The following is a 23,915-nucleotide window of genomic DNA, read 5'->3' on the forward strand; positions in this document are numbered from 1 at the left end:
TTTGAACAGCATTTAATCATACAAATAAAAACATTTTTAATACTTCATATGGTGACAATCTGCACATGTGGGGTTTGAACCTGCAATGTATGGTTGACAAGCCAGGTATTTTATCCACCAGGGAAACTATCTTACACATTTTATTTTTCAGTATAGCATCACAGTATGGTCAATCCACAATGTTAAACTTCTTAGGGCTGCAAATCCCGTTAACGGGATCGATAGGACAACAGCCAGTGAAAGTGTAGGGCGCCAAATTCAAAACAACAGACATCTCATAATTAATATTCCTCAAACATACATGTAACTTATACCGTTTTAAAGGTAATCTTGTTGTTAATCCCACCACAGTGTCCAATTTCAAATACGCTTTACAGCGAAAGCACCACATTATGTTAGGTCACCACCAACTCACAGAAAAATTCAGCCATTTTTCCAGCCAAAGGGAGGAGTCACAAAAAGCCCAAATAGAGATAGAATTAAACATTAACCTTTGATGATCTTCATCAGATGACACAAATAGGACTTCATGTTACACAATACATGTATGTTTTGTTTGATAAAGTTAATCTCAGTATACATTGGCGCGTTACGTTCACTAGTTCCAAAAACATCTGGTGATATTGCAGAGAGCCACATCATTTTACAGAAATACTCATAATACTTATAAATGTCGATAAATACAATTGTTGGACATGAAAATATAGATATACCTCTCCTTAATGCAACCGCTGTGTCAGATTTCAAAAAAACTTTACGGAAAAAGCAAATCATGAAATAATCTGAGACGGCGCTCAGAAAAAAAAATCCACCATGTTCATCAGAAATCAGAAATATCATTATAAATATTCGCTTACCTTTGATGATCTTCATCCGAATGCACTCCCAGGAATCCTAGTTCCACAATAAATGTTTGTTTTGTTCGATAATATCCATTATTTATGTCCAAGTAGCTACTTTTGTTAGCGTGCTTAGTACACAAATCCAAACGCTCGTGCAGGTCCAGCCAAACGAAAACTTCAAAAAGTTATATTACAGGTCGAAGAAACTTGTCAAACTAAGTATAGAATCAATCTTTAGGACGCTGTTATCATAAATCTTCAATAACGTTCCAACCGGAGAATTCCTATGTCTGTAGAAAAGCCATGGAACGCAGGTCGCTATCATGTGAAATGCGCTTGACCAGGACCTGGCTCTCTGCCAGACCACTGACTCAAACAGCTCTCATCCGGCTCCACATCACAGTAGAAGCCTCATTCAAGTTTCTAAAGACGGTTGACATCTAGTGGAAGCCTTAGGAAGTGCAACATAACCAATATCCCACTGTGTATTCAATAGAGGCTGGGTTGAAAATCGACCAACCTCAGATTTCCCACTTCCTGTTTGGATTTCTTCTCAGGTTTTGCCTGCCATATGAGTTCTGTTATACTCACAGACATCATTCAAACAGTTTTAGAGTGTTTTCTATCCAATAGTAATAATAATATGCATAAATTAGCAACTGGGACTTAGGAGCAGGCCATTTACTCTGGGCACCTTTCATCCAAGCTACTCAATACTGCCCCTGCAGCCATAAGAAGTTACGCCTTCTTAAACATGTCTAACCAGTATTTCTCTGGGTAATGGTGTTATTCAACATAACTTCCCCCATCCTCTTTATATGCTGTGCACTTTTATTCATCACGTGTTAAACGTTTTATTATGAAATGTGATTTTGAAATTGAGGAAACGTCAAATTGATTTCTTATTGAGTTTGAAGGTTCTTAGTTTGAAGGTTCTGAGAAGCATATGAATACACAACAATTCAAATCAAATGTTCAAGTTATTTAAAGGAAGCACCATCTCAATAAAATCACATTTTATAAGACTTTCAACATATGTGATGAAGGTAATGTCCCGTGCAACCCAACTTAAACATTGTATGAATGTCATCACAACTAAGCATATTGATGTGACATGTTCTGGGAAACTTTAAAGAATTCAGAAAGGCTGTTCTGTCAACATTCTTGCAACATCAAAGCAATGTTTGGGGCACCCTGATACAAACTTTACGTAAATGTCAGCACAACCGGACAGTTTTTGTGTTTTGGGAACATATCCCTTGTCCCCACAACCTAATGAAATATTCTGGAAATCTTTAAAGAACAGATTAAATATGTTCTAGGAACGTTTTTGCAATATCAGGCAAATGTTTTATACAAACATTCTATAATCATTACCTCGACTGGACAGTTCTAGCGCTATGAGAATATTTGCCACAACCAAACTAATGTTCTGATAACTTTCACAGAAATACTTTTGATTTGCTGGATAGTATGGTAAAGTATAGACCAGGATACCCTTCTGTATGGGAGGGAGAGAGAGGGAGTGAGGGAAGGAGCAAGAGAGCGACAGAGAGACAGGGAAAGTGACAGAGGGGGATAAGAGATGAAGAGGGAGAATGAGAGATAGAGAGAAAGACAGAGGAAGATAAGTGAGTATAGTGGTATAAATGGTGAAAAGAAGAGCGATAGATTTTAAAAAGACAAAAAAGGAGATGAGTCAAACGGTGAAAGATAGAGAGATAGAGGGGGAGAAGGAAAGCAGATGAGATAGAGGAACAGAGAACAAGGGGGAAAAGAGCAGAGAAAAGGATCAAAAAACAGGAAGTCGTGGAAACCCTATAGTTTCAGGGTTGAATTGATATGACTGTGTTGTGTTTTGTTGTATACAGTATTGTAGCTGTAGGTTACGGTCTGAGTGAAACCTACCAGGAGGCATTGCCGTGGGAGCTGTTGTCAAGGTGACAGAGGAGTTCCAGGTTCTGTGGGTTGTGGGAGTTGTGGGGATCATCTGGGGATTCATGGCTGCCTGACTCCCACTCTGGGGGCATCCTCCAAACAGCCCCACACGTCACCACGCGACTCTCACTGGCTGGAGGGGACAGGAGAAACAGGCAGAGTTACAGACCCGAAGAAGGTGTAGGAACTGGGAACTCACTCAGACACATGGGTGTGAATGAAAGACAGCACATGCAGGGTTCCAGATGGACCAGATCTATAGGACCTATTTAGGTTCTCATAAACCTGGTACAGCTAGATCCCTGTAGGTGCTGGCTTGCAATCAAATCAATTTCTTGAGTGTCCTGAAATGTACAGCGAGCTGACCGTGAGTAGATAGATCGAGCATGTCAAGTGACAGAAACATTATTCATAAAAATAAATTCCATGTCTGACATGCATGTGTGTCTACAGTGGGATGGTCTGGTCTCTGAGGTCTAACCCATTCCAGCAGCAGCTGTCATCATGTGAGCTGAAGAGTGTAGGGCCCAGCTGAGAAGAGAGGCAGAGAGAGGGATGAAGATTGTGAAAGAGAGCAATAGAGCAAGAGAGAGAGGAGATCTAAAGAAAGAGAGAGAAACAGAATGAGAGACATAGCGAGAGACTAACTAACTGTGGGCCTCTCCCTCTGGTTTCAGCTGCCCCTAAAGGCCTACCCTGGCCTCCACGCCTCCCTGCTCTCCCAGTCTCTCACTCTGTCATGGCTGTCTACACATGTAAAGCTATGCCCCGTTCACACCTCCACCACACCACAACACTATCCCCACCACAACACCATCACAAGAGAGACAGCCCATCTCCCCAGATCAGACAGTGTATTGGAAGGAATTGGCCTCAGCAGCACCTGTAGAGAAAATGATAGTGGGTAAAGTGAGGGCATATGATCTTCACTTGTTTTTGACTCAGGCTACTCCATTAGATTGGATGTCATGGTAATTACATTTCTCTTTTGAACTGCACTCTGACATAATGCGAGTGTATCACAGCCCTCCGCCACAATAGGGCTGATGCAAAGACAGGAGAGTGAGAGTCCTTGTTTTCAATGCCTCTCTCCCAGTTTCTCTCTTCACAACTACAGTAGTCTACACCCAGAGCTGATTCCAACGGTCACTAACCCCACCAAGGCCAAAGGCATCCATCTAATAAACTCAGAAATGTAATTACTTTTTTTTCTCCACTCTTTCTCATCCAAATCGTCTCTTCATGTTTGTTTAGATTTGTAATTGTCTCGAGGCAACTGTTGGCAGAAGGAGTGTGAGAGAAATGGGACGTGTTACTTTAGCATAATTGCTCGCGTGAAATGGCAGGGTGGGAGCATGGTGCGAGTCTGGGCTTGTGTGTCATATCTTGGCCATGGTCAGGGGTACACATGGCTGGCTAGCAGGGTTCTCACCGCCTTGCCTAGATGGTTACCTTAAGTAACATCCTTTCATTTCAAGACAGAATGCATTTGATATACCTTATGGGGTCATGAGATTTTCCTGAACACACGACTTGAGCAGGAAAAACACTGGCCCCTAGTTGTGAGAGAGAGACTAGTAACATAAAGACAGGAACAAGAGACTAAAAAAATGCGAGATAAAGAGCGAGAGAGGCAGACAGACAGAGAGAGAAGGAGAAAAAGAGAGAGATGCAAGGGGAGCGCGGGCGGGAGCCTCACTTTTGTTGTAGCAGGTCGTCAGCACGGCTTTATCTGCAGGACTGGCACTGATGTGCCATATCTCCCCTGCCTGATGCTGCAGGACGCTCTTACTAATGATGTTATTCTCATCATCAAAGTCAATGATGTGGATCTGTGGAAAGGAGAAAGGAAGACCGGAGAGAGAAAGAGGCAGGAGGAGAGAGAGTGAGGGAAGGAGAGCGAGAGAGGGGAGAGCAGTGTGGACAAGATTCTAGTGAGAACACAGACAGAGGAGCGCCTCCTCCCCCTCATCTTTCACCAGTCGTCCTAACCCTCAGCAGTTCAAAGCACCCCTCACACAAAAAGGTTCCGTCTTTAATATGACAGTGAACGCAACCTTAAATGCAGACATCACTTATTAAGATATATTAACTTCACACACCCACTGCGATTTTTGTCTTGATTTCCCCTTAAAAGCAGCGATTAAACACTCCTTCAGAACTTGAATCAGATTCAGAGGAGTTACAGAGAGCGCCATGTCTTAGACGGCAGAAAGAAAGGTCCAATAGAGGAAAACAGATCAAATCTAGTTTGCACCCTTCACGACATATGATAAGTAACGTGTGGAACACCAGAGCAGGCAGGGGTCACTATCTGTGAAATTAGCATGTTATTATCACTGTAATTTTATTGTGTTACTATTTCCTTTTTATTTACACTGAACAAAAATATAAACGCAACATGTAAAGCGTTAGTCCCACGGTTCATGAGCTGAAATAAAAGATCCCAGAAATTTGAGATACGCAAAAAGCTCATTTCTCTAAAATTTTGTGCACAAATGAGTTACAACTATATATACACACACATATATATATGTATACATATATATACACACACATATACATATATATATACACACACATATACATATATATATATACACACATATACATATATATATATACACACATATATATATATATAGATATATATATATATATATATATATATATATATATATATATATATATCACGCCAGAACAGGAACTCCACATCCAGCTTCTTCACCTGCGGGATTGTCTGAGACAGCCATCCGAACAGCTGATGAAACTGTGGGTTTGCACAACCGAAGAATTGCTGCACAAGCTGTCGGAAACCGTCTCATGGAAGCTCATCTGCGTGCTCACGTCCTCACCAGGGTCTTGACCTGACTGCAGTTTGGTATTGTGACTGACTTCAGTGAGCAAATCTTCACCTTCGATAGCCACTGGCACACTGGAGAAGAATGCTCTTTACAGATGAATCCCGGTTTCAACTGTACCGGGCAGATGGCAGACAGCATGTATGGCGTTGTGTGGGCAAGTGGTGTGCTGATGTCAACGTTGTGAACAGATAGCCCCATGGTGGCAGTGGGGTTATGGTATGGGCAGGCAAACACTTACAGACAACAAACACAATTTAATTTTATCAATGGCAATTTCATTGGACAATGTTTGAGAGGTGTTGGGGACCCAAAGCTTCCTGTTTAATAGATTGCAGTTTGTCTAACAGCCATGAAGCTATCTTGCTATCATCTTCAAGGTCAGCAGACTAAAGAGTTGGCATTACAATAGAAAACGTAGGCCTAATATTTGCAAGCAAGCTGTGTGCAGGACGTTGGAACTTCAATTGACTTGACTTAGGCCTATTTGAATTGACCATTATGGAAATCGATTTTATAGATATTTGACTTAGGTGGTAAAGCAGTGACAATCAAGAGGTTTGATGTGGTTAATAACACCCGTCATTCTAATAAGGCTGAGTCTCACGACACCATGGGGGGCCATTAATCTGGTTGCACTGGACAATAACTCCAGGCCCTACCCTATTCACTTTTTACAGGCAGGGAGGAGAGGAGCAGAGCATCGGAGCAGCAGAATACAGCGTACTTCAGCTGCCTCAAAGTCACACAGGCTGCCATTAACCTTGGGCTGGACCACAACGAGCAAAGATTATTACACAAAGTTATCATTTTATGGTGGGGAGACACACAAATAAATTCCGGTGTTGGTGGGACAGGGTAATTGGAGGGAAGAGGAAGAGCAGTAATAGGGCACCTGAATGAACCCAGGGTGGAGGACAAGTCCCATGGGTGATTTATCCTGCGTTATTCCCCAGCCGGAGCCAGCGGAGTGACTTATCCCTGCATCCCTCTCTCAGCCCAGTCGGGCTTCCTTCCCAGCCCGTTGTAATTATGGATAAAAAGGAGCTAGCCAACGGTCTCCACTTTTGGGCCTTTAGTTAAAGCTCTTTAGTGGTGCGGATGACAGTAAGTGGGACAGAGGAGTAGGGAACTGGCAGAAGTGGCAGGGCTGAGATGTTTTAATGCCACACAAACTGTGGGAGCCCCAAAGTTCTGCCATTCATATTGCGCTGCCCTCTCAAGGCTGGAGTGGCACTTAAGGTGAGAGGAAGGGAGGGTATGAATTAGATATCTGAAGACCACATTACAGAGGCAGGAAGCTTAGTGACATGTCCAAGCTACTGTATAAGTACCTGAGGCCAGAGACAATCAGGTGGTGTCTCTATGTGACCAATGGCTGGGGGTGGGACTGAAACCATCTTCAAGGAGGAATCCACTTGCTGGAACAGCCAATAATCATAAGTGAAACAGCATTGTGATAAGGATGGGATGAGATTATTGCTCCCTTTGTTGTGACTGCAATGCATTCAGAAATGCTGGTACAAAACACCCAAACTTCTGTTTTTCAATTCTCAACAACAGTGCTTGGTGCAGGCATCACAGCAGTCCTATCATTATAAGTATTTTCCTCTTAAAAACATGGCGTGGGTGATCAGACATAAGTACTGTTTGTCTGTTCAACCACCGGGATAGATTTGGAATGGGCTCCAGCAACATATTTGAACACCCACAGCCACAGCCAGAATTTAAAAAAAGAGACAATTTTCTCACCAAAGGATGCCAAAACCATTTCAACACAGACATCAGTCTCACCTCTCTCCCTCTCTGAAATCAGTAATTACCCCCCCCCCCCCCACACACACACATTTATGGCCAACTGTTTCTGTGGTCTGTCTGCATGATGACCTAGGAAACACACACACACACACACACACACACACACACACACACACACACACACACACACACACACACACACACACACCAGGTTGTAGTCAGCCCAATAATAGTGCCAAAGGCCAAGGCGAAGCCTGTCCACACAGCACTACCTGGTCCACACAGCACTACCTGGTCCACACAGCACTACCTGGTCCTCACAGCACTACCTGGTCCACACAGCACTACCTGGTCCACACAGCACTACCTGGTCCACACAGCACTACCTGGTCCACACAGCACTACCTGGTCCTCACAGCACTACCTGGTCCTCACAGCACTACCTGGTCCACACAGCACTACCTGGTCCACACAGCACTACCTGGTCCACACAGCACTACCTGGTCCACACAGCACTACCTGGTCCACACAGCACTACCTGTCCTCACAGCACTACCTGGTCCACACAGCACCACCTGGTCAGCACTACCTGGTCCACACAGCACTACCTGGTCCACACAGCACTACCTGGTCCACACAGCACTACCTGGTCCACACAGCACTACCTGGTCCACACAGCACTACACAGCCAAAGAGCTACATCAGATAAAGGATCAAGTGAGTTCACTGTGGATGTTGTTCCCATCAAAAATATATAGTACGTTTTTAGTACAACTTTAGATTACATCCAAAAGTGGGCCCCACATTAGAAGAGCAGACACTGTACCAATACCCTTCCTAGATGGTCTTCCACTGGATAGGAGCTCCGGTTGCGACGTCATTTCCGGTCACAACTTGCAGGCTTGTTTTCGAATTGCTGTGCGTTTTGTTGCCAACCTATTTTGCTACCTGACAACTTTACGGGTTTCACTTTTTAATTACCGTTCATATATTTATTTTTTCCTCGACTTTTTCACTCCGGACGCTTTATCTGGACACGATTCGTCAGGACCTCCAACAGCCGAAGCTAAGTAGTAACATTAACATGATGCCTTCTAATTGCAGCCGCTGTGCTCGCCTTACGGCGAGGATAGCTGTACTGCAAGCCCAGCTTCAGGCGCAATCGTTAGGCAAGGGTAATTTCAGTGTAGGAAAGGATGAAACAGCGTCTGTGCCACCAGTAAGTACAGATAGTAGTATAAATCCCCTGGCACAGTCCCCGCAGCCGGACAACTTTCTCACGGTTTCTGGAAGGAAATGCTGTAGGAACGCTCAACCGGTGTCGCTCATTCAGCAGACAGAAACTTTCAACCGGTTTTCCCCATTAAGCAGCGGGTCGGTGTCAGAGGCCGAGTCTTCTCTGGTCTCTACTCCTCCCGTTACGGGGTCTGAGACGCCGAAGCTTCCCACCATTAGCTCTGACAAATTGAAAACTCTAGTCATTGGCGACTCCATTACCCGCAGTATTAGACTTAAAGCGAATCATCCAGCGATCATACACTGTTTACCCGGGGGCAGGGCTACCGACGTTAAGGCTAATCTGAAGATGGTGCTGGCTAAAGCTAAAACTGGCGAGTGTAGAGAGTATAGAGATATTGTTATCCACGTCGGCACCAACGATGTTAGGATGAAACAGTCAGAGATCACCAAGCGCAACATAGCTTCTGCGTGCATATCAGCTAGAAAGATGTGTCGGCATCGAGTAATTGTCTCTGGCCCCCTCCCAGTTAGGGGAGTGATGAGCTCTACAGCAGAGTCTCACAACTCAATCGCTGGTTGAAAACTGTTTTCTGCCCCTCCCAAAAGATAGAATTTGTAGATAATTGGCCCTCTTTCTGGGACTCACCCACAAACAGGACCAAGCCTGACCTGCTGAGGAGTGACGGACTCCATCCTAGCTGGAGGGGTGCTCTCATCTTATCTGCCAACATAGACAGGGCTCTAACTCCTCTAGCTCCACAATGAAATAGGGTGCAGGCCAGGCAGCAGGCTATTAGCCAGCCTGCCAGCATAGTGGAGTCTGCCACTAGCATAGTTAGTGTAGTCAGCTCAGCTATCACCATTGAGACCGTGTCTGTGCCTCGACCTAGGTTGGGCAAAACTAAACATGGCGGTGTTCGCCTTAGCAATCTCACTAGGATAATGACCACCTCCATTCCTGTCATTACTGAAAGAGATCATGATATCTCACATCTCAAAATAGGGCTACTTAATGTTAGATCCCTTACTTCAAAGGCAATTATAGTCAATGAACTAATCACTGATCATAATCTTGATGTGATTGGCCTGACTGAAACATGGCTTAAGCCTGATGAATTTACTGTGTTAAATGAGGCCTCACCTCCTGGCTACACTAGTGACCATATCCCCCGTGCATCCCGCAAAGGCGGAGGTGTTGCTAACATTTACGATAGCAAATTTCAATTTACAAAAAAAAATGACGTTTTCGTCTTTTGAGCTTCTAGTCATGAAATCTATGCAGCCTACTCAATCACTTTTTATAGCTACTGTTTACAGGCCTCCTGGGCCATATACAGCGTTTCTCACTGAGTTCCCTGAATTCCTATCAGACCTTGTAGTCATTGCAGATAATATTCACATGGAAAAGTCCACAGACCCACTCCAAAAGGCTTTTGGAGCCATCATCGACTCAGTGGGTTTTGTCCAACATGTCTCTGGACCCACTCACTCTCACAGTCATACGCTGGACCTAGTTTTGTCCCATGGAATAAATGTTGTGGATCTTAATGTTTTTCCTCATAATCCTGGACTATCGGACCACCATTTTATTACGTTTGCAATTGCAACAAATAATCTGCTCAGACCCCAACCAAGGAACATCAAAAGTCGTGCTATAAATTCACAGACAACACAAAGATTCCTTGATGCCCTTCCAGACTCCCTCTGCCTACCCAAGGACGCCAGAGGACAAAAATCCGTTAACCACCTAACTGAGGATCTCAATTTAACCTTGCGCAATACCCTAGATGCAGTTGCACCCCTAAAAACAAAAAAAATGTCTCATAAGAAACTAGCTCCCTGGTACACAGAAAATACCTGAGCTCTGAAGCAAGCTTCCAGAAAATTGGAACGGAAATGGCGCCACACCAAACTGGAAGTCTTCCGACTAGCTTGGAAGGACGGTACCGTGCAGTACCGAAGAGCCCTTACTGCTGCTCGATCGTCCTATTTTTCTAACTTAATTGAGGAAAATAAGAACAATCCGAAATTCCTTTTTGATACTGTGGCAAAGCTAACTAAAAAGCAGCATTCCCCAAAAGAGGATGACTTGCACTTTAGCAGTGATAAATTCATGAACTTCTTTGAGGAAAAGATTATGATTATTAGAAAGCAAATTACGGACTCCTCTTTAAACCTGCGTATTCCTCCAAACCTCAGTTGTCCTGAGTCTGCACAACTCTGCCAGGACCTAGGATCAAGAGAGACGCTCAAGTGTTTTAGTACTATATCTCTTGACACAATGATGAAAATAATCATGGCCTCTAAACCTTCAAGCTGTATACTGGACCCTATTCCAACTAAACTACTGAAAGAGCTGCTTCCTGTGCTTGGCCCTCCTATGTTGAACATAATAAACGGCTCTCTATCCACTGGATGTGTACCAAACTCACTAAAAGTGGCAGTAATAAAGCCTCTCTTGAAAAAGCCAAACCTTGACCCAGAAAATATAATAAACTATCGGCCTATATCGAATCTTCCATTCCTCTCAAAGATTTTAGAGAAGGCTGTTGCGCAGCAACTCACTGCCTTCCTGAAGACAAACAATGTATACGAAATGCTTCAGTCTGGTTTTAGACCCCATCATAGCACTGAGACGGCACTTGTGAAGGTGGTAAATGACATTTTGATGGCATCGGACCGAGGCTCTGCATCTGTCCTCGTGCTCCTAGACCTTAGTGCTGCTTTTGATACCATCGATCACCACATTCTTTTGGAGAGATTGGAAACCCAAATTGGTCTACACGGACATGTTCTGGCCTGGTTTAGGTCTTATCTGTCGGAAAGATATCAGTTTGTCTCTGTGAATGGTTTGTCCTCTGACAAATCAACTGTACATTTCCTCAAGGTTCTGTTTTAGGACCACTATTGTTTTCACTATATATTTTACCTCTTGGGGATGTTATTCGAAAACATAATGTAAACTTTCACTGCTATGCGGATGACACACAGCTGTACATTTCAATGAAACATGGTGAAGCCCCAAAATTGCCCTCGCTAGAAGCATGTGTTTCAGACATAAGGAAGTGGATGGCTGCAAACTTTCTGCTATTAAACTCGGACAAAACAGAGATGCTTGTTCTAGGTCCCAAGAAACAAAGAGATCTTCTGTTGAATCTGACAATTAATCTTAATGGTTGTACAGTCGTCTCAAATAAAACTGTGAAGGACCTCGGCGTTACTCTGGACCCTGATCTCTCTTTTGAAGAACATATCAAGACCATTTCGAGGACAGCTTTTTTCCATCTACGTAACATTGCAAAAATCAGAAACTTTCTGTCCAAAAATGATGCAGAAAAATTAATCCATGCTTTTGTCACTTCTAGGTTAGACTACTGCAATGCTCTATTTTCCGGCTACCCGGATAAAGCACTAAATAAACTTCAGTTAGTGCTAAATACGGCTGCTAGAATCCTGACTAGAACCAAAATATTTGATCATATTACTCCAGTGCTAGCCTCTCTACACTGGCTTCCTGTCAAAGCAAGGGCTGATTTCAAGGTTTTACTGCTAACCTACAAAGCATTACATGGGCTTGCTCCTACCTACCTCTCTGATTTGGTCCTGCCGTACATACCTACACGTATGCTACGGTCACAAGAAGCAGGCCTCCTAATTGTCCCTAGAATTTCTAAGCAAACAGCTGGAGGCAGGGCTTTCTCCTATAGAGCTCCATTTTTATGGAACGGTCTGCCTACCCATGTCAGAGACGCAAACTCGGTCTCAACCTTTAAGTCTTTACTGAAGACTCATCTCTTCAGTGGGTCATATGATTGAGTGTAGTCTGGCCCAGGAGTGGGAAGGTGAACGGAAAGGCTCTGGAGCAACGAACCGCCCTTGCTGTCTCTGCCTGGCCGGTTCCCCTCTTTTCACTGGGATTCTTTGCCTCTAACCCTGTTTACGGGGCTGAGTCACTGGCTTGCTGGGGCTCTCTCGTGCCGTCCCTGGGGGTGCGTCACCTGGGTGGGTTGATTCACTGTTGTGGTCGGCCTGTCTGGGTTCCCCCCCTTGGGTTGTACCGTGTCGGAGATCTTTGTGGGCTATACTCGGCCTTGTCTCAGGATGGTAAGTTGGTGGTTGAAGATTTCCCTCTAGTGGTGTGGGGGCTGTGCTTTGGCAAAGTGGGTGGGGTTATATCCTTCCTGTTTGGCCCTGTCCGGGGTGTCCTCGGATGGGGCCACAGTGTCTCCTGACCCCTCCTGTATCAGCCTCCAGTATTTATGCTGCAGTAGTTTATGTGTCGGGGGGCTAGGGTCAGTTTGTTTATCTGGAGTACTTCTCCTGTCCTATTCAGGTGTCCTGTGTGAATCTAAGTGTGCGTTCTCTAATTCTCTCCTTCTCTCTTTCTTTCTCTCTCTCGGAGGACCTGAGCCCTAGGACCATGCCCCAGGACTACCTGACATGATGACTCCTTGCTGTCCCCAGTCCACCTGGCCATGCTGCTGCTCCAGTTTCAACTGGCCTGGGCCCTAGGACCATGTCCCAGGACTACCTGACATGAGGACTCCTTGCTGTCCCCAGTCCACCTGGCCATGCTCCTGCTCCAGTTTCAACTGTTCTGCCTTACTATTATTCAACCATGCTGGTCATTTATGAACATTTGAACATCTTGGCCACGTTCTGTTATAATCTCCACCCGGCACAGCCAGAAGAGGACTGGCCACCCCACATATGCTCTCTCTAATTCTCTCTTTCTTCTCTCTCTCGGAGGACCTGAGCCCTAGGACCGTGCCCCAGGACTACCTGACATGATGGCTCCTTGCTGTCCCCAGTCCACCTGACTGTGCTGCTGCTCCAGTTTCAACTGTTCTGCCTTATTATTATTTGACCATGCTGGTCATTTATGAACATTTGAACATCTTGGTCATGTTCTGTTATAATCTCTACCCGGCACAGCCAGAAGAGGACTGGCCACCCCACATAGCCCGGTTCCTCTCTAGGTTTCTTCCTAGGTTTTGGCCTTTCTAGGGAGTTTTTCCTAGCCACCGTGCTTTTACACCTGCATTGTTTGCTGTTTGGGGTTTTAGGCTGGGTTTCTGTACAGCACTTTGAGATATCAGCTGATGTACGAAGGGCTATATAAATAAATTTGATTTGATTTGATTTGATAGGCTATATACAGCTGTAAGGTGTACTACACTTGGTAAGTGCAGTCGTTTGACTCACCTGATTGTCAAATTTGAGGGATTGAGTGCCCACAAGAAAACGAATGGCATCCGATTCAGCTGTCTGAGAAGTAAGTGCACGAGCCTGCAAAACAAGATACAGTTGGTACATTGTAAAACTGTAACTAATGTACAATACCGGTCAAAAGGTTTAGAACACCTACTCATTCACTGGTTTTTCTTTATTTTTACTATTTTATACATTGTAGAATAATAGTGAAGACATCAAAACTATCAAATAACACATGGAATCATGTAGTAACCAAAAAAAAGTGTCAAACAAAACAAAATATATTTTAAATTTGAGATTCATCAAATAGCCACCCTTTGCCTTGATGACAACATTCTCTCAACCAGCTTCATTAGGTAGTCACCTAGAATGCACTTCAATTAACAAGTGTGCCTTCTTACAAAGTTAATTTGTGGAATTTCTTTCCTTCTTAATGCGTTTGAGAATTAAGGTAGGGGGGTATACAGAAGACAACCCTATTTGGTAAAAGACCAAGTCTATATCATGGCAAGAACAGCTCAAATTAAGCAAATAGATATGACAGTCCATCATTACTTTAAACATGAAGGTCAGTCAATAAAGAACATTTCAAGAACTTTTAAAGTTTCTTCAAGTGCAGTCGCAAAAATCATCAAGCGCTATGATGAAACTGGCTCTCATGAGGACCACCACAGTAATGGAAGACAGAGAGTTACCTCTGCTCTGTTCATTAGAGTTACCAGCCTCAGAAATTGCAGCCCCAAAAAAGCCTTCAAATCAAATCCAATTTTATTTGTCACATACACATTACATTTACATTACATTTAAGTCATTTAGCAGACGCTCTTATCCAGAGCGACTTACAAACATGGTTAGCAGAGTGTGACGAAATGCTTGTGCTTCTAGTTCCGACAATGCTGTAGTAACCAACGAGTAATCTAACCTATTAATTTCACAACAACTACCTTATACACACAAGTGTAAAGGAATGAAGAATATGTACATAAAGATATATGAATGAGAGATGGTACAGAACGGTACAGAACGGCATAGGCAAGATGCAGTAGATGGTATCGAGTACAGTATATACATATGAGATGAGTAATGTAGGGTATGTAAACATATATATATTTTTTATTCCAACCGCTGTGTCTTTGTGAGATGGATGATCTCTGCATGTGTGGTTCCCACCATGAAGCATGGAAGAGGAGATGTTATGATGTGGGGGTGCTTTGCTGGTGACACTGTCTGTGATTTATTTAGAATTAAAGGCACACTTAACCAGCATGGCTACCACAGCATTCGGCAGCAGTACGCCATACCATCTGGTTTGGGCTTAGTGGGACTATCATTTGTTTTTCAACAGGACAATGACCCAACACACTTCCAGGCTGTCTAAGGGCTATTTTACCAAGAAGGAGAGTGATGGAGTGCTGCATCAGATGTCCTTGCCTCCACAATCCCCCGGCCTCAACCAAATTAAGATAGTTTGTGATTAGTCCGACCGCAGAGTGAAGGAAAAACAGCCAACAAGTGTTCAGCATACATGGGAACTCCTTCAAGACTGCTCCAGGTGACACTGGTTGAGAGAGTGCCAAGAGTGTGCAAAGCTGTCAGAGGCAAAGGGAGACTATTTGAAGAGTCTCAAATATAAAAATATAAAAAACATTTGTTTGGTTACTACATGATTCCATATGTGTTATTTGATAGTTCTGATGTCTTCACTATTATTCTACAATGTAGAACATTGTACAAATTAAGAAAAACCCTTGAATGAGTAGGTGTTCTAAAACTCCTGACCGGTAGTGCATGTATGTACAGTATGTAATGCTATGCCTATACAGGGCTTTACGTGACGAATGTATCACTAAAGCATGATGACATTGCAAAGCAACAATGTTGACGTACATTGAAGAGAGTTCAGATGAATATTTGTCAACATTGGAGTTGCATAGCTAGGACGAGGTTGCACCAGTATTTGGCCGTGAGAGATGTCGACAAGTCATGCTCCTCGTTGACGTCTCTAACGCCCAAATACTGTGGCAGGACGAGGTTGTCTGACATAGCTATACTGAATCCAGCTAACGTTAATGCATGCATATCTCCGACGTGGAACTGTACCTGAAATTCGAGGCCGTATATCACAGGAGCATCGTCCTCCATGTCCCACGTATGTTGCAAGCTTATTATTATTGCTTGAAAGCGTTACGTTTTTATGAGATTTTACAAATAAACTTTTTATCCATCACCTCGCTGGATGTTATTTTAATTCCGCAAACGTTCAAATAAATACTTACGTAACGTACAGTGAATGTCCGTAAATATATCTGAAGAAAGCAGATGTTTACGGTTTAAAATGCGTAAAATATTTAAGAATACCGATTCGACAGATACGTAAGAAATTTGATTCCTGTTGGACACTGTACATTTCACTTCCTGGAAGATTCACGCAGGCGCACTATTGCCGTGGCGCAGTAGCCGTCATCATTCCTTAGCAAAGGTAATCTAAAGCGCCTTGTTTTTGTTTACATTGGTTTACAGTTTAATGGGGCAGGCTGATGCATCGCTACATGTTATTTATGTAAGCAAGTGATTTGTATGAATGTATTTATAAAGTTAGTTATGTCCTTTTTTTGCCATTTGAAGCACCTGTAGCTTAGCACGCTAACTTTAGCTAGCCATCATTACCCAAAAAGCACAACAATCTAAATTACTAGCCATAGAAATGGAATTAATCATTGTATTCTAAGCCCGTATGATACATTTCATTGTAAAAAACATGACAAAGTACTTACAATACATCATATTTTTAGGTAACCTGATTTATGATTCCTACATACTATTATTATCAGGGAATATATGGATAGCAACGAGACTCCTGTCACCCTGGACATCACAGGGGCAGTGGAGGTTGAACCCAACCTGAGTGAAGACCGCATCCCTCCAGAGCCAGCCCCCACCCTCTCGCCCTCCTCTGTTGTCCTGTTCCTGGAGGAGATTATTGACCTGGGGTGCGAGTCCTTCATCACTCCCCAGGACAGCTACAGCACACCCTCAGAGAGCCTGATGGACAAGCTCAACGACCAGATGATGGAGAGTGTCATGATCTCTGACTCCACCAACAACAGTGAGGAGGAACATGTGGTTCCCATGGACAACCTGCTGGAGCAATTTGAGGAGAGAGAGGAGGAGCCAGCAGCAGCAGTGGTTAAAGAGACCTCAGTAGAGAAAGAGAAGAAGGAGGAGAAAGTGGATGATCTGATTGGACAAGACACTACTGAGATCAAGACAGAGGCTGCGATGATACAGACAAGTCCAGTAGCCTCTAGCCCTGAGGAACCAGTGGATGATGTGAAACCAGAGCCTACTACTGAAGAGCAGGATGTTGTCCCCGTCTCCGCTGTAACCCCAGAGGACAGCACCCCCAGCCCAGGCACCCCTAAGCATGAGGCAACACCCCTGGAGGCCAGCAGCAAAGGGACCACAACCAAGGACGAGCCCATCCCTGTGTGCACCATCTTCAGCCAGCCCAAAGCCCAGGCCCTGGTGCCACATTGCTTCCAGCCCACCTTCATTAAATCACCCAGCTTCAGTAGTGGCTGCGGCAGGGGGAGCACAGAGAAAACCCCTAGTAAACTGGCTCCTCTGGTCCGCCAGCCTCACCAAGTTATTTTCTTTCAGTGGCCATATCAACCCGGCTACTGACTTCTTTGACTCCTTCACCACCTCCTGCTCCTTCATCTCTGTCAGCAACCATAATGCAGAGTCCTCAAAGTTAGCCGCCCCACCGGAACACCAACTCTCTGCCACCTCTGGGTCCTCTCTGTCCACCTTTGGGCCTTCAGAGTCCGGTACTCTCACCCCCAACTCCTTCTTTGGGCCTACCCAGACTGGACAAACCCCCATTTCCTTCAACAGGCTGCAGCAAAGCCAGCCCCGGACCCTCCTTAGCCCTTCACCCAGCTGTTCTCGGGTGGAGACGGCCCGTTTGCCAAGGCTCTGAACATGAGCGAAGCTGATAAGAGGTACGACGCATGGCTGCCCTCTGAGGAGACCAGAAGGTGCTGTCTACCTCTTTCACCTTTAGATCGCTGTACTTCTACTTATTCAGTGATAGAAGACCGTGTAAATGGCTATGTTTGCTGAGTCTGGGTAGTGTGCATGCAGCAGATAGATACCCTTGATATTCTGTGATGACTACCTAGAGTATGCCACTCCTTCCTCATAGAATGGTGTTAATAGCACAGCTCCATAAAATACCCTATCATTTCTCTGGCTCACCTCTCTCCCCTACCCCTACATAAAGCATGAAGATTCGTCTGAATAGCGACCTCTCCTCCTCCATCACCCTATCCTCCTCCCTCCATCTTAGCCGCTGACCCGCAAACAACCCTGACCTGCACTTGGTATTTAAAACGTATGCACCATAGCAGCCGGCAGAGAGATGGAGAGAGAATAGAAGGGAGGGAGGATATCCTCCAGGCTCTGAGTTCTCTCCTGCTGTGCCAATGTATAATGCATGGGAGCTGTGTACATATTTCAAGGCCTTCTGGTCTCTGCTTACACAAACATACACATCTGGTGTTGGACTGCAGTCTGCCTGGATGCACACATACACACCCTCTCACAGAGTAGACCACTTGACCGAAGGCTGAAAATACCACCTGGTGTGTGTGCGTCACTGACTCTACCGATGCACACCAGCCAGCGTGGGCGGCCCCCCAGTGTAAAGAGGGAGTGAAGGAGAAAAATAAAAAGAAGTAGAGTGAGTCAGGCAGGTCTGTTGAAATGTCAGTGGGCTTTGCTCCTCACAGCTCCAGACCGACTCAGCCAGTCAACCTTACACTGATCAATACCTGTGATTGATTGCACCAAATTTGAGACAACTGGGTAGTCTCTTTCTCGATTCGCTCAGTAAATGTTGGCAAGGTGTGTGTGTGTGTGTGTGTGTGTGTGTGTGTGTGTGTGTGTGTGTGTGTGTGTGTGTGTGTGTGTGTGTGTGTGTGTGTGTGTGTGTGTGTGTGTGTGTGTGTGTGTGTGTGTGTGTGTGTGTGTGTGTCTGGTTGTACAGAGCTGTGTGTACCCTGGGGTTGTACTGACTAGTGAGATGTGTGTGTGTACACTCCTCCCCCTGATTCTTGGGGCTGCTGGGAGCTGGTAGTGACTCATGCTGCAGTGCCAGAGTGTGACTGCACCCACTGCCTCCACACAAACGCTGGCTCACACAGAGGGAGGAGCATAGAGATGAGGGAAGGGAAGAAGAAAGGGGAGAGGAAAGATAGAGGGAGTATGACAGAAGAGATGGGGAGGAAGAGAGAAGGGAGGGAAGAATATTTAATAGGCAGGGAAAGAAGAAAGATGAGGGGAGGGGATGTGAGGGATAAAGAGGAGGAATCCGCCTCTGTGGTAAGAGTGAGGCTTTGAGAACAGATGATGTGTTCTCTCTCCTCTATCTATCTCACTCCATCATTCAATCCCCTGCTGATCCACAGACAGTGGCAGTAGTGATATGCACCACGGAGTGAACATTATTCACATGTGGTAGAGCTCAACTAACATCTTATTAGCACCAACTTTACTCAGTGACTGAGTTCAAATATCATAGCTACACACTGTCACTTTAAATGGAACTGACCCCAACCCTGTATAATGTGGAGAGGTCCTTTTTGTCTGTGCTGGATTAGCTGTCCTCTATCCCTCAGGTTCTCTCTCTTCCTTCTACCCTTCTCTCTTTTCTTCCTTTCAAGGCTAGTGACCCGTCTGTCCTCTGTCCCTCAGGTTCTCTCTTCCTTCTACCCCTCTCTCTTTTCTTCCTTTCAGGGCTAGTGACCCGTCTGTCCCTCAGGTTCTCTCTCTCTTCTACCCCTCTCTCTTTTTTTCCTTTCAAGGCTAGTGACCCGTCTGTCCTCTGTCCCTCAGGTTCTCTCTCTCTTCTACCCCTCTCTCTTTTCTTCCTTTCAGGGCTAGTGACCCATCTGTCCCTCAGGTTCTCTCTCTCCTTCTACCCCTCTCTCTTTTCTTCCTTTCAAGGCTAGTGACCCGTCTGTCCTCTGTCCCTTAGGTTCTCTCTTCCTTCTACGCCTCTCTTTTCTTCCTTTCAAGGCTAGTGACCCGTCTGTCCTCTCCCCTGAGTCGGCTAGTCAGCATTTCCCCTCTTGCTCAGCAGAGCTCAAGGCCTCCCTCCCTCTCACCCCACCCTCATTTCCTTGGAGGCTTGTGTGTGTGACCTGTCTCTCCTCCTTCTCTTGTGGCCAATGTCTGCAGCCCGCTCTTGCACAGCATTATCCATGGCTTCTGTCTGTCACCTTCCCTCCCTCTGGTGACCTGTCGCCTCCTCTCCCGAATCCCTCTCCATAGTGATTCTGGCCTAGGGCCTATATTTCTCCCTGTGGCTGGTCAGCGTCCCCTCTCTCTCAGCAGGGCCCAGTGCTGGCTAATCTGTCACTTTGATTAGCCAACTATCTCCTCCCCATTCCCCCGCCATCCCTCTCCCTCTCTTCCTCTGCGGCCAATGAACTCTCTCTCCTACCAGTGTGCTGGTGTCTGGGCCTGGAGCCTGTGTGCTGGGGCCAAATGTCCAGTGGAGGACAGGGCGGGGGCCGGGGGAGGTATGGTCAACATCATTCCACCTTACATGCTGACCACACCGCTCGCGTCGCAAAATAAATGAAAACATACATGTTATTTAATTGCACCCACACTGTTTGCGCGCGCCAACGAGCGTCTGGGCTAAAATAGAAGTCAGTTCTATTTGTGACGCTGAACATGGTGCAAGTCCTGCCTCTCCCATCTCCTCATAGGTTTATAGAAGCAGATACCCACGACCCATCTCCTCATTGGTTACCCACGTGGTTGATTGAAAGATTAACTGAGTTTGGTCGGTCATTGTGGTAACTATGAAAGTTAGATGCCAATTGCCATATAAAGTCCAAAGAGGAAAAAGCCTGGAAGGAGGAGAGATGACTTGAAATGATTCGGTTGACTGTTTAATGTGTGGACTAATTGTCGGAGTAGAGGACCTTGTGCATTTCAGGTCAAATAACTCAGTTTATATCCCAGGACAAATTAGCTAGCAACAGCAAGCTAACTAAATAGGACAAATTAGCTAGCAACAGCAAGCTAACTAAATAGGACAAATTAGCTAATAACTGCAAGCTAGCTAGTTTAATTGCCATAAATGTTTAATGATTCTCGACCTGTCCCCAAATGAATATAATTGGTTCAGAGTTTGTTTTGATATTTCAACCTGTGTGTTGTGTCGCGTTTGGTGTGGGGGGACAAAATCAATTTGCGCACGGCCGGTTTGGGTACGGTGTTACTCCCACCTTGGCTGGGTCAGCCTCGGCCTTGATGCTCCCTCCCCTATGTAACCACATTGATCTGCGTTATAGCTACCTGGAGGTGTACAGCCAGAGAATTGGCATTACCTCAACAATCTTTTACAACACTGAGACTTGGCCGTGCTAAGTCAGCGGTTTGTCTGTCTATCAGTGAATGACTGATGTCACCCAAAGGAGAATCGTTTGGAACGCTCCAAGACAGCCCTTATAGCGTAATGCATGGTTTCTATGCAAGCCCTAAGATAGTTCACATATGATCTGTTTTATTCTATTGTCCCAGGGCTCTAGATGTCTGGACGCCTTCAAATAGAAACTACTGTGGTCTTTAGAACAGTCAGCCACCAGTCCATCCTCTGGCCTGGAGGCAAAGCCCTAGTCTGGCTCTCTCAGGGCCACTAATACAAGGACTCCAGCCCTCCACCAAACCATCAAAGACAAGTTAACCACTATCCACACCTAGATGCTAGTGTATTGCGCATTCTTCCTTTCTTACTTCTCTCCCCTCTGTATTCATTCAAAATACTGTGGCTAAATTGAAGTGTCACTGGAACTTGGTGTGTTATGCAGAACAGGGCCCGCAATAGGGCGAGAAGCCTTTGTACTGTGTTTGGCTGGAGGCTGGCACCTCGCGAGAGCCCTGGCAGTGGGCGTGCAGCCAGCTTGGTTTCGGGGCGTTTTTACTTCACCAAAAGAAAATCTCTGAACTTGTGATCTTCAACACAATTAGAAATGCTCAGCCCTTTTAAACCCACAATGCTGCTAATTAATAATCCAGCCTTGTGTGTGTTTCTGTGTGTGTGTGTATGAGTAGGGAATCCAGTGGCATTCTATTGAAGTATTAGGCTCTTCTCCTATGGAGTTGGGATGGAGCTCCCCGGTGGCTGGCTGCCCAAGGCCTGCTTGGTTTCAACGGCACTCCTATGGAATCACTCACTGCTACCCCTCAGAATTGTGGCTAGTCAAACAGTGTATGATCTGACAATAGCTGACTTGTCATCATCTTAGTTATCTCTCCCCCAGCTGTGTGTTTGTGTGCGTGCACATGTCTATGCTCTTAAGGGCTTCTGTTGAACCTTTTAGTATAGGTGAATTAAAAGGGATGAGCTAAAATGAAGTTGATTCCCTGGCTGGTGTCTGTGTGCAAACACTATGCACGGCTAATCCACTTCCTTCTCCAGTGTGAGAGACGAGGGAGTGTTAATTTAGCTCTGCACTGTGGCCCTGCTCAATACGCATTGTGTTCATCAGCATTTCCTCATTCAATTTCAGCCAATATAATGTGTATTTTATCTCATTCTCATTTGATTTGGGGGGGATCCCAGTACCTCTTATTGCAGATTATTATGAGTGGATCTAAATGATCAATCCTGGCATTATCACTCTACTGTTTTCTCTCCACACTCTTCTAATTGAAATGATTCACACTTGGGATACATCATTCTATTATTCATGTCTTAGTGGGGGGGGGGGGTCTAAGCTAACATGGATTTGTTTTATGATTGTCATACTATGGAACATTTATCTATTTGATTTAGAATTTTAGCACCCCATTCGGTATACATTTTTTGTGGATTAAATATTTAATTTGGCCTTTACTACTACAGCCCATAGACCCCTTTTTCTTCACATTACTAGTGTTTGGGTGTGCATAGGTGGGGTGGCAGGACATCATGTTAGGTCATGAGCACACACAGTAAGCCTGGCTGGAAGCCTCGCTGACCAGGGATGACACTACTTCTGATTTGCTGCCACTATATTGGGCTCTATGGTGGATATACTAAGGGTGGTGTGAGCGTGTGTCCAGTACCTCATAGACATCATAGAGCCTATCCCCAGTGAGTGCCAGAGCCAAATACAGGGAGGGGATGAGGAAATGTTGCTGTTGTGGGGGCTGTGGGTTCTGTCTCAGTGGCTGCAGCTGCTTCTGGCCATCTCCCCGCCTCTCGTTTTCAGCTTCATTTCACCCCCTAATGAAGATTTAGAGGTACCCCTGGCAAGGGGGTGAGGGGGAGTGTGTACGTGAGGGAGAACAAGGGAAGAAGAGACTGGGGGGACTGAGAGAAAGGATGTCTTTCACTAGCTACGTTTCCATCCAATTGGAAAACAGATTTTGAAGGAATTATTCTCAAATCTGCACAAGAACAGTAAGCACATTTTCCTACCAAAGATGTATTTCTTTAAATTGTACTTGTAGCAGACAAAAGGCTGTGCTTAATGACATAGAGCACATAAAAATAACTTTTGCGGTTAAATTCCCATGTACCGAATAAAAAAAGACAAGTTAAATGGGTTTCCGTTGCATTTTCAGCTTTTCTGATGGTTTTCTCACATTGTTTCTCCTTATATGGCAAAATGTTGCATTATATAGCATGTGTTCCCACTCTGGTATTGGCACGTGCTCTCCAGCCAGCAGCTCACAGATACAGTGAGGGTATAGCCTATATGATGATGTTATTCTGGACAAAATTATTTTCATTTGTCAGATGGCAGACAAGCATTGATGATCATGTCACCAGAATAAGCAACTCAATATTTATTGAAAAGGAGCATCAAGCTCATCACCTTGCACTTTCACCACCCTGTGAAGTTCATCATTTATTTCATCTGTAGCCTAATGAACTGCATGCTTTCCTGATGAGTCCTAGTGGGAGGACCACACATGTCATCGTAATGGTTATTATATCAATATTTGCACATGAAAGCGTTTCCACCAACATTTCTCACATAGTAAATGTTCCCAACAG

At 44.9% G+C, this 23,915-nt stretch overlaps 1 protein-coding gene and 1 pseudogene across 2 annotated transcripts in view; one reads left to right on the forward strand and one right to left on the reverse strand.

Moving 5' to 3' along the window:
* eipr1 (EARP complex and GARP complex interacting protein 1) overlaps positions 1 to 16,217 on the reverse strand; it is a 54,533-nt gene extending 38,316 nt beyond the window's left edge. The window contains exons 1-4 of one of the 2 annotated variants that reach the window (XM_046308492.1): positions 15,953 to 16,217; positions 13,844 to 13,927; positions 4,480 to 4,612; positions 2,751 to 2,913 (exon numbers count right to left, since the gene is read on the reverse strand). In XM_046308492.1, the coding sequence (XP_046164448.1) occupies positions 2,751 to 2,913; positions 4,480 to 4,612; positions 13,844 to 13,927; positions 15,953 to 15,994 (422 nt within the window). In that variant the 5' untranslated portion in view covers positions 15,995 to 16,217. The remainder of the gene's footprint in view (positions 1 to 2,750; positions 2,914 to 4,479; positions 4,613 to 13,843; positions 13,928 to 15,952) is intronic. The other variant, XM_046308494.1, reaches the window with a different exon arrangement.
* The window catches only part of LOC124002305, a 36,833-nt pseudogene continuing 28,669 nt past the window's right edge, over positions 15,752 to 23,915 (forward strand).

The sequence above is a fragment of the Oncorhynchus gorbuscha genome, linkage group LG17 (assembly GCF_021184085.1).
Source record: "Oncorhynchus gorbuscha isolate QuinsamMale2020 ecotype Even-year linkage group LG17, OgorEven_v1.0, whole genome shotgun sequence".
In the NCBI taxonomy this organism is placed as follows: domain Eukaryota; kingdom Metazoa; phylum Chordata; class Actinopteri; order Salmoniformes; family Salmonidae; genus Oncorhynchus; species Oncorhynchus gorbuscha.